Source organism: Trachurus trachurus, assembly GCF_905171665.1.
Source record: "Trachurus trachurus genome assembly, chromosome: 5".
NCBI lineage: Eukaryota > Metazoa > Chordata > Actinopteri > Carangiformes > Carangidae > Trachurus > Trachurus trachurus.
In genome coordinates, this window is record NC_139896.1 from 7,873,704 (window position 1) to 7,891,104 (window position 17,401).

Genomic DNA, 17,401 nt, shown 5'->3' on the forward strand with positions numbered 1-17,401 from the left:
TTTCTTGACATTATGTTTCATCATTCTTAATATTTTGAAACAGAGAATAATATTGGTGTTGAAGTAAGCCAATGTAATTGTAACAACAGAGAGGGGCAGGTAGCCTACTATAAGTTTTCTTCATCCTGCTCCTTTTCATTCATGGTGAAAATGTGTACACTATGTAAATATGTGCAACCATGTGAGAATGTATACCATGAATGAAATAAATCGAAATGAAATCTATCTATCTATCTATCTATCTATCTATCTATCTATCTATCTATCTATCTATCTATCTATCTATCTATCTATCTATCTATCTATCTACAAGAAAAAGATAGATAGATGAGTGGTGTCTACCGTTATTTTGTTTGTTTCTTGTCATTATGTTTCATCATTCTTAATATTTTGAAACAGAGAATAATATTGGTGTTGAAGTAAGCCAATGTAATTGTAACAACAGAGAGGGGCAGGTAGCCTACTATAAGTTTTCTTCATCCTGCTCCTTTTCATTCATGGTGAAAATGTGTACACTATGTAAATATGTGCAACCATGTGAGAATGTATACCATAAATGAAATAAATCGAAATGAAATCTATCTATCTATCTATCTATCTATCTATCTATCTATCTATCTATCTATCTATCTATCGATCTATCGAGGGTTTTATTTTGAAATTCCAAACCGGAAGTTCGGTGTTCCATTGCGGTAATGACAGTGACGGTTTCCGAGTCGGTCTGGTCCAGCAGCAGCGTTAGCTTTGGGGAAAAAAATGGCCTCATCGTAGTGAAATTTCTAGCATGTCGTCTATAGTCAAAACGTAACGTTCAGGAAGTTTAGCAGAGCCGATAATGTAAAAGAAAAACCGCTTAGCATGTTAAATTTCGTCCGTTGCAGAGTTGTTAGCTTTGAAGCGTTAACGTTAAGTTAGCTCGGTTGCTAGTTCACTCACTGACGTTTGGACGTTTGACGAGGACAGAGAGGAGAGATGACGGCCAGGAGGAGGAGAAGCCCACATCCAGGGACATGCCCGGTGTTTCTCGCCATCTTTCTGCTAGTTTTGTGTGTGCAGTCGGTGAAATCGGCGTCTGACTATGACCCGTATAAAATCCTGGGTGTTAGCAGGAGCGCGAGCCAAGCAGAAATCAAACGGGCGTACAAGAACCTAGCACGAGAGTGGTGAGTGATCGATTGATTGATTTGATTGACAGCACCATCATCACCTCTTTATGTGCAATTTCGTTGTATTTTCTTTTATAATGACAATAAAGCTTCTATCTTCTATCTATCTAACTGGAGCAGGTCAGCCTTGTGTTGTGTCTGTTGTACATCCATCTTCCCCTAAAACTGGTGCTTGTTGTCATTCAACTCATAATAATCTGCTCCAAAATGAACATGAAAACATTTAATGTTATTCTAACTTGCAGTTAAATATGATGTCATCATGTTTTTGTTGTTTTTGTAGGCATCCAGACAAGAACAAGGACCCTAAAGCTGAGGACATGTTCATCAAGGTCTCCAAGTCTTATGAGGTGGGTGCAAATGCATCATTGCATTATAAACTGTTTTCTTGTCTGTAACAACATCTATTGCACGTCTGTCCGTCCTGGGTGAGGGATCCCTCCTGTGTTGCTCACCCTGAGGTTTCTCTGATTTTTCCCTGTTAAAAGGGTTTTCCATGGAGTTTTTCCTCAGTCGATCTGAGGGTCTAAGGGCAGAGGATGTTGTTATGATGTCATGTGAAGCCCTTTGAGACAAACTGTTTGTAAAAACGGGCTATACAAAATAAAATTGCCTTGCCTTGCCTTGCATCACTCACATTATCCCATTAAACCTCCAGTTCCACCAGCTGTCTCCTCCAAGTACTCACCCATTCATTCACTCATTTAACTCACTTACTTTAACTTTCTGAATATCCTCTGTTTTCTGTGTCTCCCAGATTTTGTCCAATGAAGAGCGTAGGTCCAACTTTGACCGCTACGGACAGATGGATGAAAACCAGCCGTTTGGCCAGTCCCAGCATCAGGGTTTCCGTAGCTTCCACAGCAGCTTCTACTTCGACGAGTCCTTTTTCCATTTCCCCAGGTACAGCATATTCAACTTAGAGTTGTTTATCACTCAGGTGGCTGCCACTGATGCTTGCTTTTTTAAACTGATAATCATGGATATTATAATGATGATAATGAAAACCTATAATCAAGGAACCATGAAGTAGTGATTGGTCAGTTTGGGGTGATAATAAATTATTTATTGCTCTGGAGCCTTTTGCTGGTGTGCGGATTTTTCCTTTTTCATCATTGACCTTTTTTTGTCCAGCACTCAGCGTCAGTTTTTGGGATGTGCGTGCTTTTTCTACACTTTCAGTTTTGTAGGATAACATTAAACCATAAAGCCAAGTGATTCCTGTTGCAAAGACCCTTTAAGTCAATAATTCAGTCAAGCAATGAATACACAATTAATGGCAAATATAATAATATGCTGGCTTTACATAAGGACTTTATTGTCTGCATTTTGAACCACTGTAAAATGGAGCAATTTAAAGACATCCCAATGAACTATAACCTTAGAGGCACATTTTTAAGTATTTCTTGAATCTACAAGCTCAAAAAGTCTGAATTGATTGAGTCTGATAGCTGTTTTATAGAAGGATGGAAGGATTTGTACTTGGATTCAGAATAAGTGAACACAGTAGACACTTTTCTCTCAGGTCATGATGTGCACTGCTGACAACACCCTGAAGGCTAAAAGTCTAAAAAAAGAACTCCCTGTCTCGCTTCTATCTGTCTCTCCCTCCAGGTCCAGGGACTTTGCAGACAGCAAGTACCTGCTTCACCACGCACAGTTTAACAGCGATGTTCTTCCAGACAGCCACAAGAGGCCGTACCTGATCAAAGTGACCTCTGAGTGGTGCTTTGCGTGCATCCACATCGAGCCCGTGTGGAAGGAGACGGTGCAGGAGCTGGAGCCGCTGGGTAAGTTGAAGTTCTGCTGCCTCTCACTGCAAAAACTCAAAATCTTTCCAAGAATATTTGTCTTATTTCTTGTCAAAATGTCCTAAATCACCTAAAAATTTACTTTTCACTTGTTTCAAACACATTTTCACTTGCAATAAGTAGAAAAATCTGCCAGTGAGAGCAAGTTTTTTTGTGCTTGTACTGTAGTAAGGAAGAAAAACTTGCTTTGAAAAAATATGCTTGAAAGAAGGAAAAAGTGTCTAAAAACAAGCAGCTTTTTAATGTGATGAGTCTTATTTTAAGTATAATGAGATTTGTTTTGACTAGAAATGACATTTTGGCTAAAAATAAGACCAATATTCTTGGTAAGATATTTGATTTTTTGCAGTGCTCCAGTCTCCATCACTACCTCCACCCTCAAATGCACCCGCGGGACTGAGGTTGGTTTTCCTAAAAGGCGTAATAATGATAACACGAGGCTGATGCTCGCTCAGCTGCGGGGCCATTAGGACAAATGTGATTTGGGTGTTAAGATGCTTTAGAAAGAGCTGCTGGCCATCTTCTTAATTATTCATTAGGGTTTATTTGCTCGTCTTGGCTTCCTGGCACAGAGAGAGAGATTCAGCCAGATGTAACAGTTGGCTGACACCAGAGATGCATTTAAAGTACTGTGGAGTTAGTGTTAGTGCTCCCCTCTCTAGCGGTGTGAGGAAAATATAGCAATATTGCAAATATTTTATGATGTGGTTCTGTATTGATTCTACGACGACGCGCTCTATCAATGTTTTGTCAGTAGCTTGTGGGAGTGACAGTGGTTTTCTGTTGTATTTGAGCATCCGACTGACGGGAATTTCTTTTGTTCAGATTTGAAGCGTTACACATTTCATTTTTTGATGTGTACCTGATTCTTCCTGTACACACAGTTGAGGTTTTTACAGATTAAAGGGATACTTCACTAAACTTTTGGAGTCATCAAAACACTTTAGGAGTTCCAGGGGGGGTCCGGCTGGCAACGGATTTTCATATAATGGCGGCAAACTGTGCTCACTTTTGAATCGTCCAAAACACACACTATGAAACATCCAGATACCTCCATACTGCTCGTCTGTACTGACCCAAGTGTCCTGAAGCCGCCACATGAAAAAGTTGTTCGGAAAAAATGAATTTGATGTCTGTTTTTATCCTTGTTGTAGTAGTAGCTCCCAGTGGCTCCGTTGATGTTTGTGCTCATGTGCGAGATTTGCTGCGAGATGTTCTTCTGTGTTTACATCATACATCCAATGGTTTACAACGACGAACAAACTGCTACTGCTACAACAAGGCTAAAAACTGAGATCAAATTAAGTTTTTCCGAACAACTTTTTCATGTGGCGGCCTCAGGACACTTGGGTCAGTACAGACGAGCAGTATGGAGGTATCTGGATGTTTCATAGTGTGTGTTTTGGACGATTCAAAAGTGAACTTGCCATTATATGAAAATCCATTGCCAGCCGGACCCCCCCTGGAACTCCAAAAGTGTTTTGATAACTCCGAAAAATTCTCCAAACCCTTCCTTGCCATGAGGGTGAGTAGAAAATTGGTGAATTGTTGATTTTGGGTGAAGTATCCCTTTAAGGCAGGTGTCAAAAACGACTACAGTTCCAACTGTCTGAATGAATATGAATGCATAAGAAAAACCGAGTTTGTTTGTGCATGTAACTTCGTGTGTTCTTTTCTAAAAATAGCCAAACCCCCTTCGGGATGTGTATCGTATCTCCAGATTCTTTCCAATACAAAGCCCAGTGCCCAGTGCCCCTCAGGACAAGCCAGGGTTTGATTTCAATATGGATTAACATGGAAGTTACAAGATTTTAACTGAATGGAGCACAAAATCTGTTCAGTACATAAAACCATATACCATTGCTTGTGCTCCTTTAATTTGTTTTCTTCATGTACCACACTTCCTCCATTCAGGGGCAGAACCCCTAAATGAGCTGGATACCACATATATTTGACATGTGAATTATCCATTATAGTTAACTTACACATGCTATAAAAGCCCTGTTGAGCTGAGAGTGCAGAACAGGGTGATGCTTCTTCTTCGTTCACTCTGAGCAACCTCTGTGTTTCTAACACTTAGTGTATATAGTATTAATTTGACTATTTGTAATATATATATAGTGTAATCAGTGCTCTTCATCAAAATAGCAAGTGTTTAACCAATCCAATCCAATCCACTTTATTTGTATAGCACATTTTAAAAACAACAAGGTTACCAAAGTGCTGCACAACAGATACAAAAACAGTAAACTAAAGAAAGTTAAAAATGTAAAATACAGTAAATTAATAGCATATAAAAGCAATAAGAAAAACATAAAATCAGATAAAACACTGAGAAATATTAAAAAAAAATACAATAAAAGAGAAACAGAGACCACACAACTCTAAAGCTGTATTACTAGCCAAGGAGTAAAAATGAGTTTTTAATCAAGATTTAAAAGTATCCAGGGTGGGGGGTTTAAATCAAAGTACAGTGATGGAATCAATCTGTGTCTGTGTTTTTCTTTCAGGTCATTATAAACTCATATGTGTGGGCGTTTTTGTCCAAAATCACTGGCACGTTATAAAATACAATTCATTCAGGTGTATTTGTGTTGCAAGAGAACTCGTGTTTAGCTGCGTTGTACTGTATCTGTTACTATAAGACCGGTCTGTTTTCTGTTTGTTCCCTCACACCAGGTGTGGGCATCGGCGTGGTGGATCTGGGTTATGAGCGACGTCTGGCCAACCAGCTGGGAGCTCACCGCGCTCCCTCCATCATCGCGCTGCTCAACGGCAGGGTGACCTTCTTCCATCAGGCGGTGGTGCGGGAACACCTGCGACAGTTCATCGACGACCTGCTGCCCCACAAACTGGTGGAGAAGGTAACTGCAGCTCACACACATGCACCACTACACTACTGCAACTTTTTATCAACCCAATCAAGGCCAATCAAGCTATAGAGAATATTTTTTACATGAATGAATGGTAGGAAATTAGTTTCAACACTGATTGTCATTAAAAATATAACCCTACTAGTTATTATATATATTAACTCTTTAGTATCTTTTAATGCAAGTCTCTCTCATACACGGTCAAAGGACTCGCTCGCACTGCAGGTTTCCTCTGTTAATACTGAATTTGGAAAGTCCAGTTTTTTCTTATTGTGCACCCATGGAACAATCTACAAAACCATCTGAAACTTACTACACTTTTATCAGTAGGACAATTTAAATCCATAACTGCATCTCATTTTTTTTACCTCCAACTGCTCCTTTTTTTAACTAGACTTCTCTGTTTTCAATCTTTGTCACTTTACTTTTTGGTATTTCGGATTACCTATATGCTTATGCTTCAAACATTTTATGTTGTGTCTTGTCCGCAGATATGCTTGTATGTTTAAAGCATTATGTCTTGTCCTCAAATGTTTTGTGTTTTGTCTCGGCTATATTGCAAATGAGGTTGCTTCTCAATATATTTCAGAGTTTAAATAAAGGTTATAATAATAATAAATACATTTGTATTTAGAGCTCATCATCTGTAGCTTCACAAAGGTTGAGGTCCTGATAAAAAAGTACTGGCTTGCATTTGACTTTGCTGCATTCGACTGTTATGTAATTTAGCAAGGATTTACATTTCCACTGTTTCTCCAGATCAATGATAAGAACTACCTGAGTTTTCTGGATAACTGGCAAGTGGAGAATAAGCCCAGCGTCCTCTTGTTTGACCAAGTCCCTGTGATTCCCCTGCTCTACAAAGTAAGTATTGTATTTACACACACTAATTAGATTAAATATTATTGTGTGAAACTGTCCAGTCTGCTTCTTCAAGCTGCTTAATGTTCAAAGATTTAGCGCTGAGGAGCTGTTTGCTCTAATACACAAGAGAGCAGATAAATTCAACCCTGACAGCAGCTACAGAGACATCTGTCTGAGCAGCTGCTTCTGCTCCACATCATTCTTCTTTTCGCTAATTATTTGATAACTCCTCCATTGTTATACCCCCTTTAAAGAGGAAATATGTAGGTCTGGTCGCTTTTCTGCTGTTTTGCTGACACTCGTCCTGGCCATGTGCATTTGTTTACAAAGCAGGTCTGCTTCTGCTGCTAGCTAACGTGTGTGCAGTTTATGTTGTATAAAAAAAGAAAAGAAATAAGTGACTCACCGCCAAGCCACAGCTGCGTTACCAATTTGCACTGCGGACATATAGTAGGCCTACTGTTTTTTACTAAACTGCACAACAACATTAAAGGCAATTGCATATTTATAATTTTAACCACAGTAAGCCATACATTATGTGCTGTATCTATAGTATTTGAGTTACATCTGCGCAGTAATTAAACTTGCACGGTGCCTCTTGAAAAGCATTTGAAACATTAAATAAAATTCACTAAATGCTGAAGCTGTCCGTTTTGCTACATTTTTCTCATTGAAAAACTATACAAATGGCATTTAGATGATGTTCTGCATAAAAAATGAAGTGAAATAATAAAAAATTTGTTATAATAGTCAACCGCTTATAGCTTAAGCTACAAATCCTGCATAGCTCCTCTTTAACATCACCATCAAATGCACCGGCGATGTAAGACAGAGCACCCGAGGCCAGAGAGCGCCCGGCATGACATCACAGTTTCGACCAATACGATATCTCAGTTATCTGATTTAAAAGCAGATCTCAGTTTGTCTTCACATCCTGTTCTGTCCTTTGTTCCACTGTGTTCATTGTAAGTGCTGTTATCTTCCCCACTCTCCTTTTTCCAGTTAACAGCGTTTGCCTACAGAGACTACGTCCGTTTCGGCTTCGTGGATCAGGGCGACACGAGCTGCACTCGGCTGCTGCGGCAGTTCAACATCAACACGTACGCCCCCACCATGCTGCTGTTCAAGGAGGACACAGAGAAGCCTGTTGACATCATCCAGGTACACTGTCTGCACCCGACACCACTGCTCCATCAGTTTTTGCACATTGCACAACCAACCATGTTCTAAACCTTTTCTTACGTAAAGGAAAAGTTCACCAAAAAATGAAATTCAGTCATTATTGACTCACCGTCCCTCATGCTGATGAATACTTGAGTAGTTTTTTATTCCTCAAAGTGCATCTGGAGAGCCGGGAGGCCGGTTCGTAGTCCAAAGAAAAACTTTATGAGAGTAATAGGGCCTGACACAAAAACGTTCATAAAACTACACAAAAACCATTTAATATTCCTCCACACTGCTCGTCCACTGCAATCCAAGTGTCCTGAAGGGATATAGTCCAGAGTTTACTCGAAACGACGTCATTTAGGACATTTTTACAGCCTAAACAGTCCTGTATTGAACGCGAGAGCGCGTGCATCGTGCCTGACACAAACAGGTCCATAAAACTACGCAAAAACCTTGAAATATTCCTCCACACTGCTCGTCCGCAGCAATCCAAGTGTCCTGAATGACGTCGTTTCGAGTTAACTCTGGACTGTATCCCTTCAGGACACTTGGATTGCAGTGGACGAGCAGTAAGGAGGAGTATTAAATGGTTTTTGTGTAGTATTATGGACGTTTTTGTGTCGGGCTCTATTACTCATATAAAGTTTTTCGTTGGACTACGAACCGGCCTCCCGGGTCTCCAAATGCACTTTGAGAAATAAAAAACTACTCTGCAGTATTCATCAGCATGAGGATGAGTCACTAATGACTGAATTTCATTTTTGGTGAACTATTCCTTTGACCCCATTCACATCTTTTTAACCATTTCTTTCTCTCTCTCTCAGGCCAGAGGGATGAAGAGACAGATCATGGATGAGTTTGTGTCCAACAACAAGTTCCTGCAGGTGCCACGGCTCATCAACCAGCAGCTTTTTGACGAGCTGTGTCCCGTCAAGCAGTTCCACCGACGGAGGAAGTAAGACCATTCACCTACAGTAAAAAATAACCCTGTGAGGTGAAAGATGCTGCATCATTCAGAAGGCAGGAACTGTCTGTACTGACTGTACTGAGTGGATGGTTTACAGGTACTGTGTGCTGCTGATCACTGGCGAGGACCCGGCCTTCGTTCCAGGCAACAAGGCTTTCCTGGACTTTGCCACGGCCAACAGAAAGGAGGTGCTGCGCTTTGCGTACGTGTATCAGCGTCTCCAGCAGCCGCTCTGCCAGGCGCTGCTGCACAACCAGGCTGCACTCTCACCTCAGGTCGGTGTCAGAAACACACAGAGAACAGCCTCTGTTTCACATCTGTACAGTAAAACAAACATCATCCTTTAAACATAATGAAAGACTTTGTGCTGGAGGGTCAGAGACGAGATGTTCCCATTTTTGTTTCCATAACTAAATTTAGACATTACTTTATATGCATAAGTAACATTAAATCAAACTACTGAGTCTGGATAGCTACCCTGAACACCAACTTTGCAGTTTGTTTTTTACCCATAGTTTGACTTCTTGTTTTTCCAAAAGTTATTTAAAACATTAAAGTAGATGCAGAGACAAAAATGGGCATATAACATCTTTGACCTTTATTCCTTTTTTTATTTATATATATATATATATTTTGGGGCTTTTTGCCTTTAATGGACAGGATAGTAGAGAGAGAGACAGGAAATGGGAGGCAGAGAGAGGGGGAATGACACGCAGGATAGGGCCGCTCTGCGCGGGATTCGAACCGGGGTCGCCTGCAGTGAGGACTATAGCCTCAACACATGGTGCTCTACCAACTGAGCTAAACACCGCCCCGACCTTTATTCCTTTTTAACACATTTCTGCTGTGATTTCCTCAGCAATGTTATTAATATTAGTTTAACAATCCACACTATTACTAAGAACATTGTAGTAATGGTAACAAGGATAATACCAGTAGTACACTTCACCCCCTTTTTAAAAAAAAAAAAAACATCATTTGATGTAATAGATATATCAAGGAGGAAAAATTAGGTCAAAGTAAAATTAATTATATTATTGTAATTTAAATGAACTCCACTTACTTCTTGTTCACAAATGGGTAAAACATAGAAGCTGGATGGACACTGGCAAAATATAAACATTTTAAATTACAACTAATTAGTGTTACGAGGCTGCATTGTGATCTTGTCTTAATATAGTATCAAATAATTATTGCCTTTTAATATACCTCATAAGATTTTTTGTATATTTATAAACTAGTCTTTGGTAAATTGTGGTAATATTTTGTAATTTCTATATGTTTTTTTGACTGTAAAATATAAAAATGAAAGCAACTCATTATGTTGCACAGATAAAGGATGAAATTATTACACACTGGAGATTATTATCTGTGAAATACCCCCCTTTTTTTTAACCCTGAACACACAGGGAGTGCAGAATGTATGACTTTACAGTGCGGGTGCTCTTTAACTCCGCTGACAGGTGGTGATCCTGGAGAGGCGGAGCCAGGCGGGGAAGGTCCTGTATCGCTCTGTGAGCGGCGGCTGGAACGGCAGCGAAGAGGACAAGTACCGCCTCCACGAACAACTGGAGCTGCTCCAGAAGGACCCGACGTATCTGAGCTCAGACGCCACGCTGCCGGAGCTGAACAACGAGATGGCCCCTGTAAGTCCCAGCACACACACACATGCAACACACACACATGCACAGATTAATCTTGTTGTGACCATTTCTTTTCTCTTCTGCTTCTGATCTGGTCAGATTTTTATCATTCAGTGGATGAATGCCGCCTATGATTACATCCTTCAAGTATATGATGACCTTCTCTATTCAAACTGGTAAGACAACACTCGCTCTGCAGCGTTCAGAGCAAAACAAAAATGGAAACAAAGACTGTGTGTTGCACTTTTCACTGATATTTTATTACTGATATCAGAAGCTGAATCATACTCGTGCATCCAGATGCTGTCACACCTTCCTTCACTGCGTCCCTTCACGCATCTCCTCAGAAACATAACGAGTCATTAGGGCTAAATTGGCCAAATGGAGGCAGAAATATCTGTCGTGTGTTTTCTCCTACTTATTTCAATAATAATTTGTTTCTTCTCGAGGCGAGAGATGATGCCCATCCTGTCGCTGATCTTCTCGGCTCTCTTCATCCTCTTCGGCACCGTCATCATCCAAGCCTTCAGGTGGGAGCCGCGGATTAGCCTAAAAGATCTGAGTGTTTTATTTATACCTAATGATACTGAATAGCTCCTCTGCTGTAGAAATCTGTTCAATAATGTGTTTGTCATTTATTTTATTACTGGTTTTGGCTCCAGTTGCTGGTTGGTTGGTTGGTGTTGCCCCAGCATCATCCTGAGGTGTCAGTCTCCATACTGATGATTTCTTTTCTCCAATCTTTTTTTTTTCCAGTGAGCCAGGGGAGAACAAACCCCGGAAACCAAAGCCAAGAGAGCAGCCACAAACGGAGAGCGATGCATCAAACAGAGCAAACACCTCGAGGTGATGTAGTGACATTGAGCAAACACAAGGTGGACACAGAATACAAACAAAGCAGATCCATGAGCAACATCCTCTACTCACAGACTCTGGAAGAGGCTTGTTTTAAAGTTTTCTTGCTGCTTAGCAACTGTGTATCCAAATGGCAGGACAGTGGAGACTTTGTGGTTTAGTATTCAGTCATTTAAGCACTTTCTTAAAATCTTTTTGTCAATTCTGATGGGGTGTTGATGAATTTATATATTTTTACCCAGACAAAAATGACAGAGTAAAAAGAAAAGCAGGTAAAGAGATGAAGAAATGTGTGAACAGTTTAACAGAGACAGTTGAGTAGTAAGTTTGTCCCTGTTAATCTACAACTGGTTGATGCCTCATTCAACTTTCGGTCTGAGCCAAGCAATAAACTCACTGTCAGTGTGCAACGTGGCCAATTTCCAGAATCTGTCACTTTGTCAGACTAGGGCAGTAAGACGTGTGCTAGTTGGAACATTATTTTCCACCCAACTGCTATTACATGTTCAGAAAAACTGTTGATTACATTAAACTCACGCTGCCTAGTTACTGAGTATTTTAAAATCTGTCCTGCATCTTTCCTCTCAGAGCAAAACCCTTACTTGTTTAAAACAAACTTATTTTGAATAGCAGTAATGCTTAAAGGGATAGTTCAACATTTTGGCAAATTGGCCCATTGCCATAATCCCTATAGTTTTCCCTATATCCTTATAATCCCTATGGTTTTATCTCTTCAGTTTTAGACTGCTGAAAAACTGCCCCCGACGGGAACGCGCATCAGCGGTTTTGCATGAATTTACCTCTAAAACAACTCTGTCTCGTAACGTTCCAATCAGCCAATTTGCCAAAATGTTGAACTATCCCTTTAACTGTAGCACAGCATCTAAATGACCATGTGTAGGATGTGAATGTAAAGCTGCGTTCACACCGGACCTTTTGTTTTTCTCGCTGGCGACGAGTTTACATGTTAAGTCAATGCAAACGAGCGATTGAGCGATTGAGCGATTGAGCGATTGAGCGTTCAATCGCGATTTTTCGCTCTGTCGCTCGAGATGAGAAATCCCAACTCTCCGGCCGTCAGTCGCTCGTCGCTCAGCGCTGATTGGCTGCCGTAATCCCGGTGGTGCCGGTGTAAACAGAGACACATGGCAGCGGGCGTGACGCCATCAAAGCGAAAATGCGAGTCTGTGACAAATTGACAAGCGAATGCAGCTGAGCAACGGAGCGATTTTTTTGGAGCGATACGAGCAACAGCGTCAAAAATATAAGGTCCGGTGTGAACGCATCTTAAATGTAATATTCTCTCCTCTCGCAACAACCGTAACGGACAAAATCCACAGCAATGTAATTCCCACTTTTCCTCGCCTGCCTGTGAACTCAACCTCTGTCTTTGTCATTGTCTCCTCACAGCCGTCCTCCTAAGAAGGACTTTGTGGAGGTGACGGAGCTGACGGACATCACGTACACCAGTAACCTGGTCAAGCTGATGCCCGGTCACATCAACGTTGTTCTGGTGCTCACCAACGCCTCCAAGAATGCCTTGCTCAGGAAATTTGCAAAGGAGGTTTTCTCTTTCTCTGGGTAAGTTTCACTTTGAGTTGCATTATTTTATTGTTTAATTATTCGTGCATGTCAGATAATACAGTCTGAATGGTCTCGTGTCTTGCCACTCCCTGCAATTTTGTATGTACATTAAACATGATCATAAAGCTGTCAGATCTATTTTCTGTTTCATTTATCTGGGCATGTTTTACAACCATTAGATCAGTTTCAGTTTAATTTATTTGACAAGGGACAATGTACATTAATAAAACATTGTAAAAAAACAAATGTAAATGCACCCGAGTTAGCTAAAAAAGCTAGTTTTCATCGCCAAAGGAATGGTTCAACATTTTGGTAAATTGGCCCATTGCCATAATACAATTAAAGGTAACAAACCTAGTCATAGCAGTAGGTTTGTTACCTTTAAAGCTGTAAACTGTAGCACTATTACAGTTTGGAGCTTTTTTTTTTTTTTAATTGTCGGTGCAAGCTATTTTTAGAACGGCGGAGCAGAGCCGCGAGCTGCTAAGAGCTACGCTACGGAGGCTAATGGGATTTCTTGGTTTCCCTCATCAAACTCATGAAATACACAATCCAACAACTCCAAAACGCTCTGGTGGACAAGTTGTGACCAGCACATTCACCACGCTATGAGATAATACGAGACAGAGATGTTTTCGAGAAAACTAATCGAGCGAAGCGTTAGTTCTGGCAGGCCACGACGTGAAGCTCTAACTGCATAGCTGTCATCACCGGTGCAGATCAGCTGATGGCTCAGCGGAAATTGCATTCAGAGTGGGGTATTTAAACTGCTCTTGCCCGAGCCTCCTTCCTGCTTCCTTTGCTGGCACTTTCGCAACCCACCTCCACCCCAGCTCCTCCTGTCATTGTATTCAATTCAATTCAATTCAATTCAAATGTATTTATATAGCACCATATCATGCAGAAGCAGTTCAGAGTGCTTTACATATAGGACAACATATTAAAAGTAAACAGCGATAGATACACAGAAGTTCATACACACAAAGACATTTAAAGAAATGCACAGCGAAACAGAAAAGTCTTAAGTTTGGCTTTGAAGGAGCACAACGTCGGAGCATTTCTGAGATCATGTGGTAGACTATTCCACTCTTTGGGTGCATAAATGCTAAAAGCCATGTCGCCTGATTTGGTAAAGGCTCTGGGCACATGGAGGAGATCTCTACTCTGTGACCTGAGCAGTCGACCGGGATTGTGAGCTGATAGCATGTCAGATAGGTACTGTGGAGCGAGACCATTAAGTGTTTTGTAGACCAGAAGGAGTATTTTAAATCAAATTCTGAAGACAACAGGTAGCCAGTGGAGGTTGCGGAGGATTGGAGTTATGTGGTCTGATCTTTTTGTCATGGTTAGAACCCGTGCAGCTGAAATGGTTGCTCTGCTCTGTCTGGGTTTTCTTTGCTGCTGCGCTCCCTGCTTATGCCGTTCACGATGGCTCATGAAGGGCAGGAAGGCGCTCTTCCTGCCTCAGGCTTTCCACACAAGCGCGTGGAAGAGCAGGGGGTCCCAGAACAGTACCATACCGCCAAATAAAACTTGTGCAAGTAAATAAAGATTATTTTGACAAAAGTGGCCCTGACTGAATAGGGCAATGGGTCAATTTATAAATCTGTTTTAAAAAAGGTATAATAATTATTTTCTAAACAAGTATAGGGAAGAGAAAGTGTGTTAACGGAGGATGATAAATCGATAAATAGAATAGTGTTGATCGTTATATTGTAACTAACTTAGTATAGGGTATATATGGTATATATTTAATTTTGGGGATAGTTTATTCATATATATATATATATATATATATATATATATATATATCGTAACCTTTTTTATATATTATAAGGATATGTATGTAGTATATTTTTATATTTGGAATTATATATTTATACAGATATTTATGATGTGTATTTAGGGTAAATATTTATATAGGTGTATTATATTATTTAGGATTGAGATAATTATTATGTGTATATGGTATATATTTATATAGGTATTATGTAGTAGTTACAAACTGAACAATAGTTAAAAAGGGGTGGGAAATTAAAAAGTTTTTTACTTCTTCCTACTCCTTTTTCGAACAATATGCTGTGTTTTGTTATGTCTTGGCTCTATTTTTATTTTTTATTTTATTTTTTTCTTTATTTTGTATGTACAAAATATATTTTTTTTATACATGTTCGAAAATAAAAATACATTCATCAAAATGCATTAGATCAAGAAGAGCTCTCATGAACTGCCTGCAGCCGCCGCACGGGGAGATGAACTCTTCCTTCATGTCGCTGCAAAGAGAAACGTGTAAAAAATGTAGCTGAGAAACCAAACAACTGCGTGATCATGACATGAGATGTACTGTATCAATGTTCTTGTAACGTCTCTTTTGCCCCGTGTTACAGTAATGTGCTTTTTACAGACTCTTTTGTTTTTCATTCATTCATTCATTCATTCAATTTGCCAAAATGCTGAACTATCCCTTTAACAACGACTCTGTGCCTCTACAGGACTCAGACCCTCCACTTCTCTTTCCTCAACGTCGATAAGCACCGCCACTGGATGCCGTCGCTCCTTCGCTCGGCCTCCGACTCCGCGGAGAACCGGGTCCACTCCGACGAGGACGAGGAGTCCTCGGACTACGCGGGACACGTCCTGGCGCTCAACGGCCACAAGAAGTACTTCTGCCTCTTCAGGCCGGTCTTCACGGGGGACGACCCCAACGACTCCGCGTCCGAGACCGCCTCGTCGTCGTTCTCCTCCTCCTCCTCCTCCGACAGCAGGAGAAAGTCCCGCTCCCGGTCCCGGTCCAGCTCCCACTCGCGGTCCCGCTCCCACTCCCGGGAGGACGGGAGCGGCGGCTCTAAGAGGGGCTCGGGCCGGGCCACCAGCATCGAGGTCCACCACAAGCTGGACCGGCTGGGACTATGGATGGAGCGGCTGATGGAGGGAACGCTGCCCAGGTTACAGGTCCCCGCGTGGCCGTCTCTCGATGAGACGACGGCTCACACCCCCTCCACAGGCAGCTGAGGTCAAAGTAAGATTGGTACGAATTGTAGCGAATTACACTTCACTGGTCTTTTACCTCCTGATTAAAGGGATAGTTCACCCAAAATTCAAATTTTAACTCATTATATACTCACCCTCATGTCGACTAAGAGCTGTGAGAGTTTTCAGAGTCCTCCGTGGCTTTTCTGAGTTACGGGGGGTCCGCGGCGCAGCAGTATTTGTCCATATAATGGTTGTGAATGGATACCAACTTTCTTTCTCCAAAAAGACACACCAAAAAACATCCAAATACCTCCATACTGCTCGTCTGTAATGTCCCTCTTGTATTGAAGCCCCAACATGAGAAATTGTTCCACCGGGAAGAGCAGTGAACCGAGACACTGGGAGCTTCCGCTACAAACAAGCTTAAAATATAGACTTATTTAATTTTTTTCGGAACAATTTCTCATGTCGGGGCTTCAGTACAAGAGGGACATTACAGACGAGCAGTATGGAGGTATTTGGATGTTTTTTGGTGTGTCTTTTTGGACGAAGAAAGTTGGTATCCATTCACAACCATTATATGGACAAATACTGCTTCGCGGACCCCCCCCCCCTGTAACTCAGAGAAGCCACGGAGGACTCTGAAAATTCTCACAGCTCTTAGTCGACATGAGGGTGAGTAGATAATGAGTGAGATTTGAATACTGGGTGAACTATCCCTTTTAAATTCTTTGGGGAAAAACGAAACCTGCAGAGCCTTGCAGTTTTCAAGTTATGATTTCAGTTCTTCGCTGAGTTAAGTTGCTGCACTGAACAGATGCAACCTGGTTTACACAATGTCCTCTTTCATCTATTACAGTTTGGAGCTTTTTGAAACCAACAGCTTAGAGTAGTAGTGCGCAAGACGAGCAAAGCCTTTAAAAAAAAAAACAACAGTAAAAAAAACCGCACTCTCTCTCATGTGCATATTAAAGACAATAGATCAACGCATGTCGACGCAAAGGCAAACTGAGCTGTAGGGCACCACGTCACGTCTTCTGTACAGAGACGGCAGGAGAACATCTTTCACAGAATAGATGAGAAATGTCTGAAATGAGTCTGAATGTGTGTGACCTTGTTGTTAGCTCTTCTCCTTTACTTTTGTGTCTGTACATCTATGAGCTGAAGTTACGCAGCAGGGATAAGTGCAATTTTTTCTTTTTTTCTTTCATTTTTTGCTTAGATCTATCTTAAGCCTCTAACATGTCCTTCAAGCCTGATCGTAACCTTTTTTGAACCCTCTGTCATGGGTTTGACCTCTGACACACTGCGTTCGTCTGCTGTTTAAGTGATCAGATGTGCACACAGCAGCAGCTTTGTCCGAATAAAGTCTGGAAAACTGAGTCTGCTGCACTGAGTCTATAGATGAATAATTAGTTTTTGTGAACTTCTTTGCTGTTAGAGATCTGACTTGACCTTTATGATGATTCCAGGTAAAAAAAATACAGAAAAAAAACAG

At 41.0% G+C, this 17,401-nt stretch overlaps 1 protein-coding gene across 1 annotated transcript; it reads left to right on the plus strand.

Moving 5' to 3' along the window:
- The first annotated feature begins 706 nt into the window (after positions 1 to 706).
- LOC310985464 (dnaJ homolog subfamily C member 16-like) lies at positions 707 to 16,061 on the plus strand. Its single transcript, XM_083971063.1, has 15 exons — positions 707 to 1,163; positions 1,450 to 1,516; positions 1,924 to 2,069; positions 2,781 to 2,956; positions 5,657 to 5,841; positions 6,610 to 6,714; positions 7,717 to 7,875; positions 8,706 to 8,836; positions 8,946 to 9,123; positions 10,312 to 10,494; positions 10,591 to 10,667; positions 10,941 to 11,021; positions 11,248 to 11,337; positions 12,757 to 12,927; positions 15,423 to 16,061. The coding sequence occupies exons 1-15, from the start codon at positions 973 to 975 to the stop codon at positions 15,940 to 15,942; spliced, it is 2,460 nt and encodes an 819-aa protein (XP_083827189.1). The 5' UTR covers positions 707 to 972; the 3' UTR covers positions 15,943 to 16,061.
- Positions 16,062 to 17,401: the final 1,340 nt, after the last annotated feature.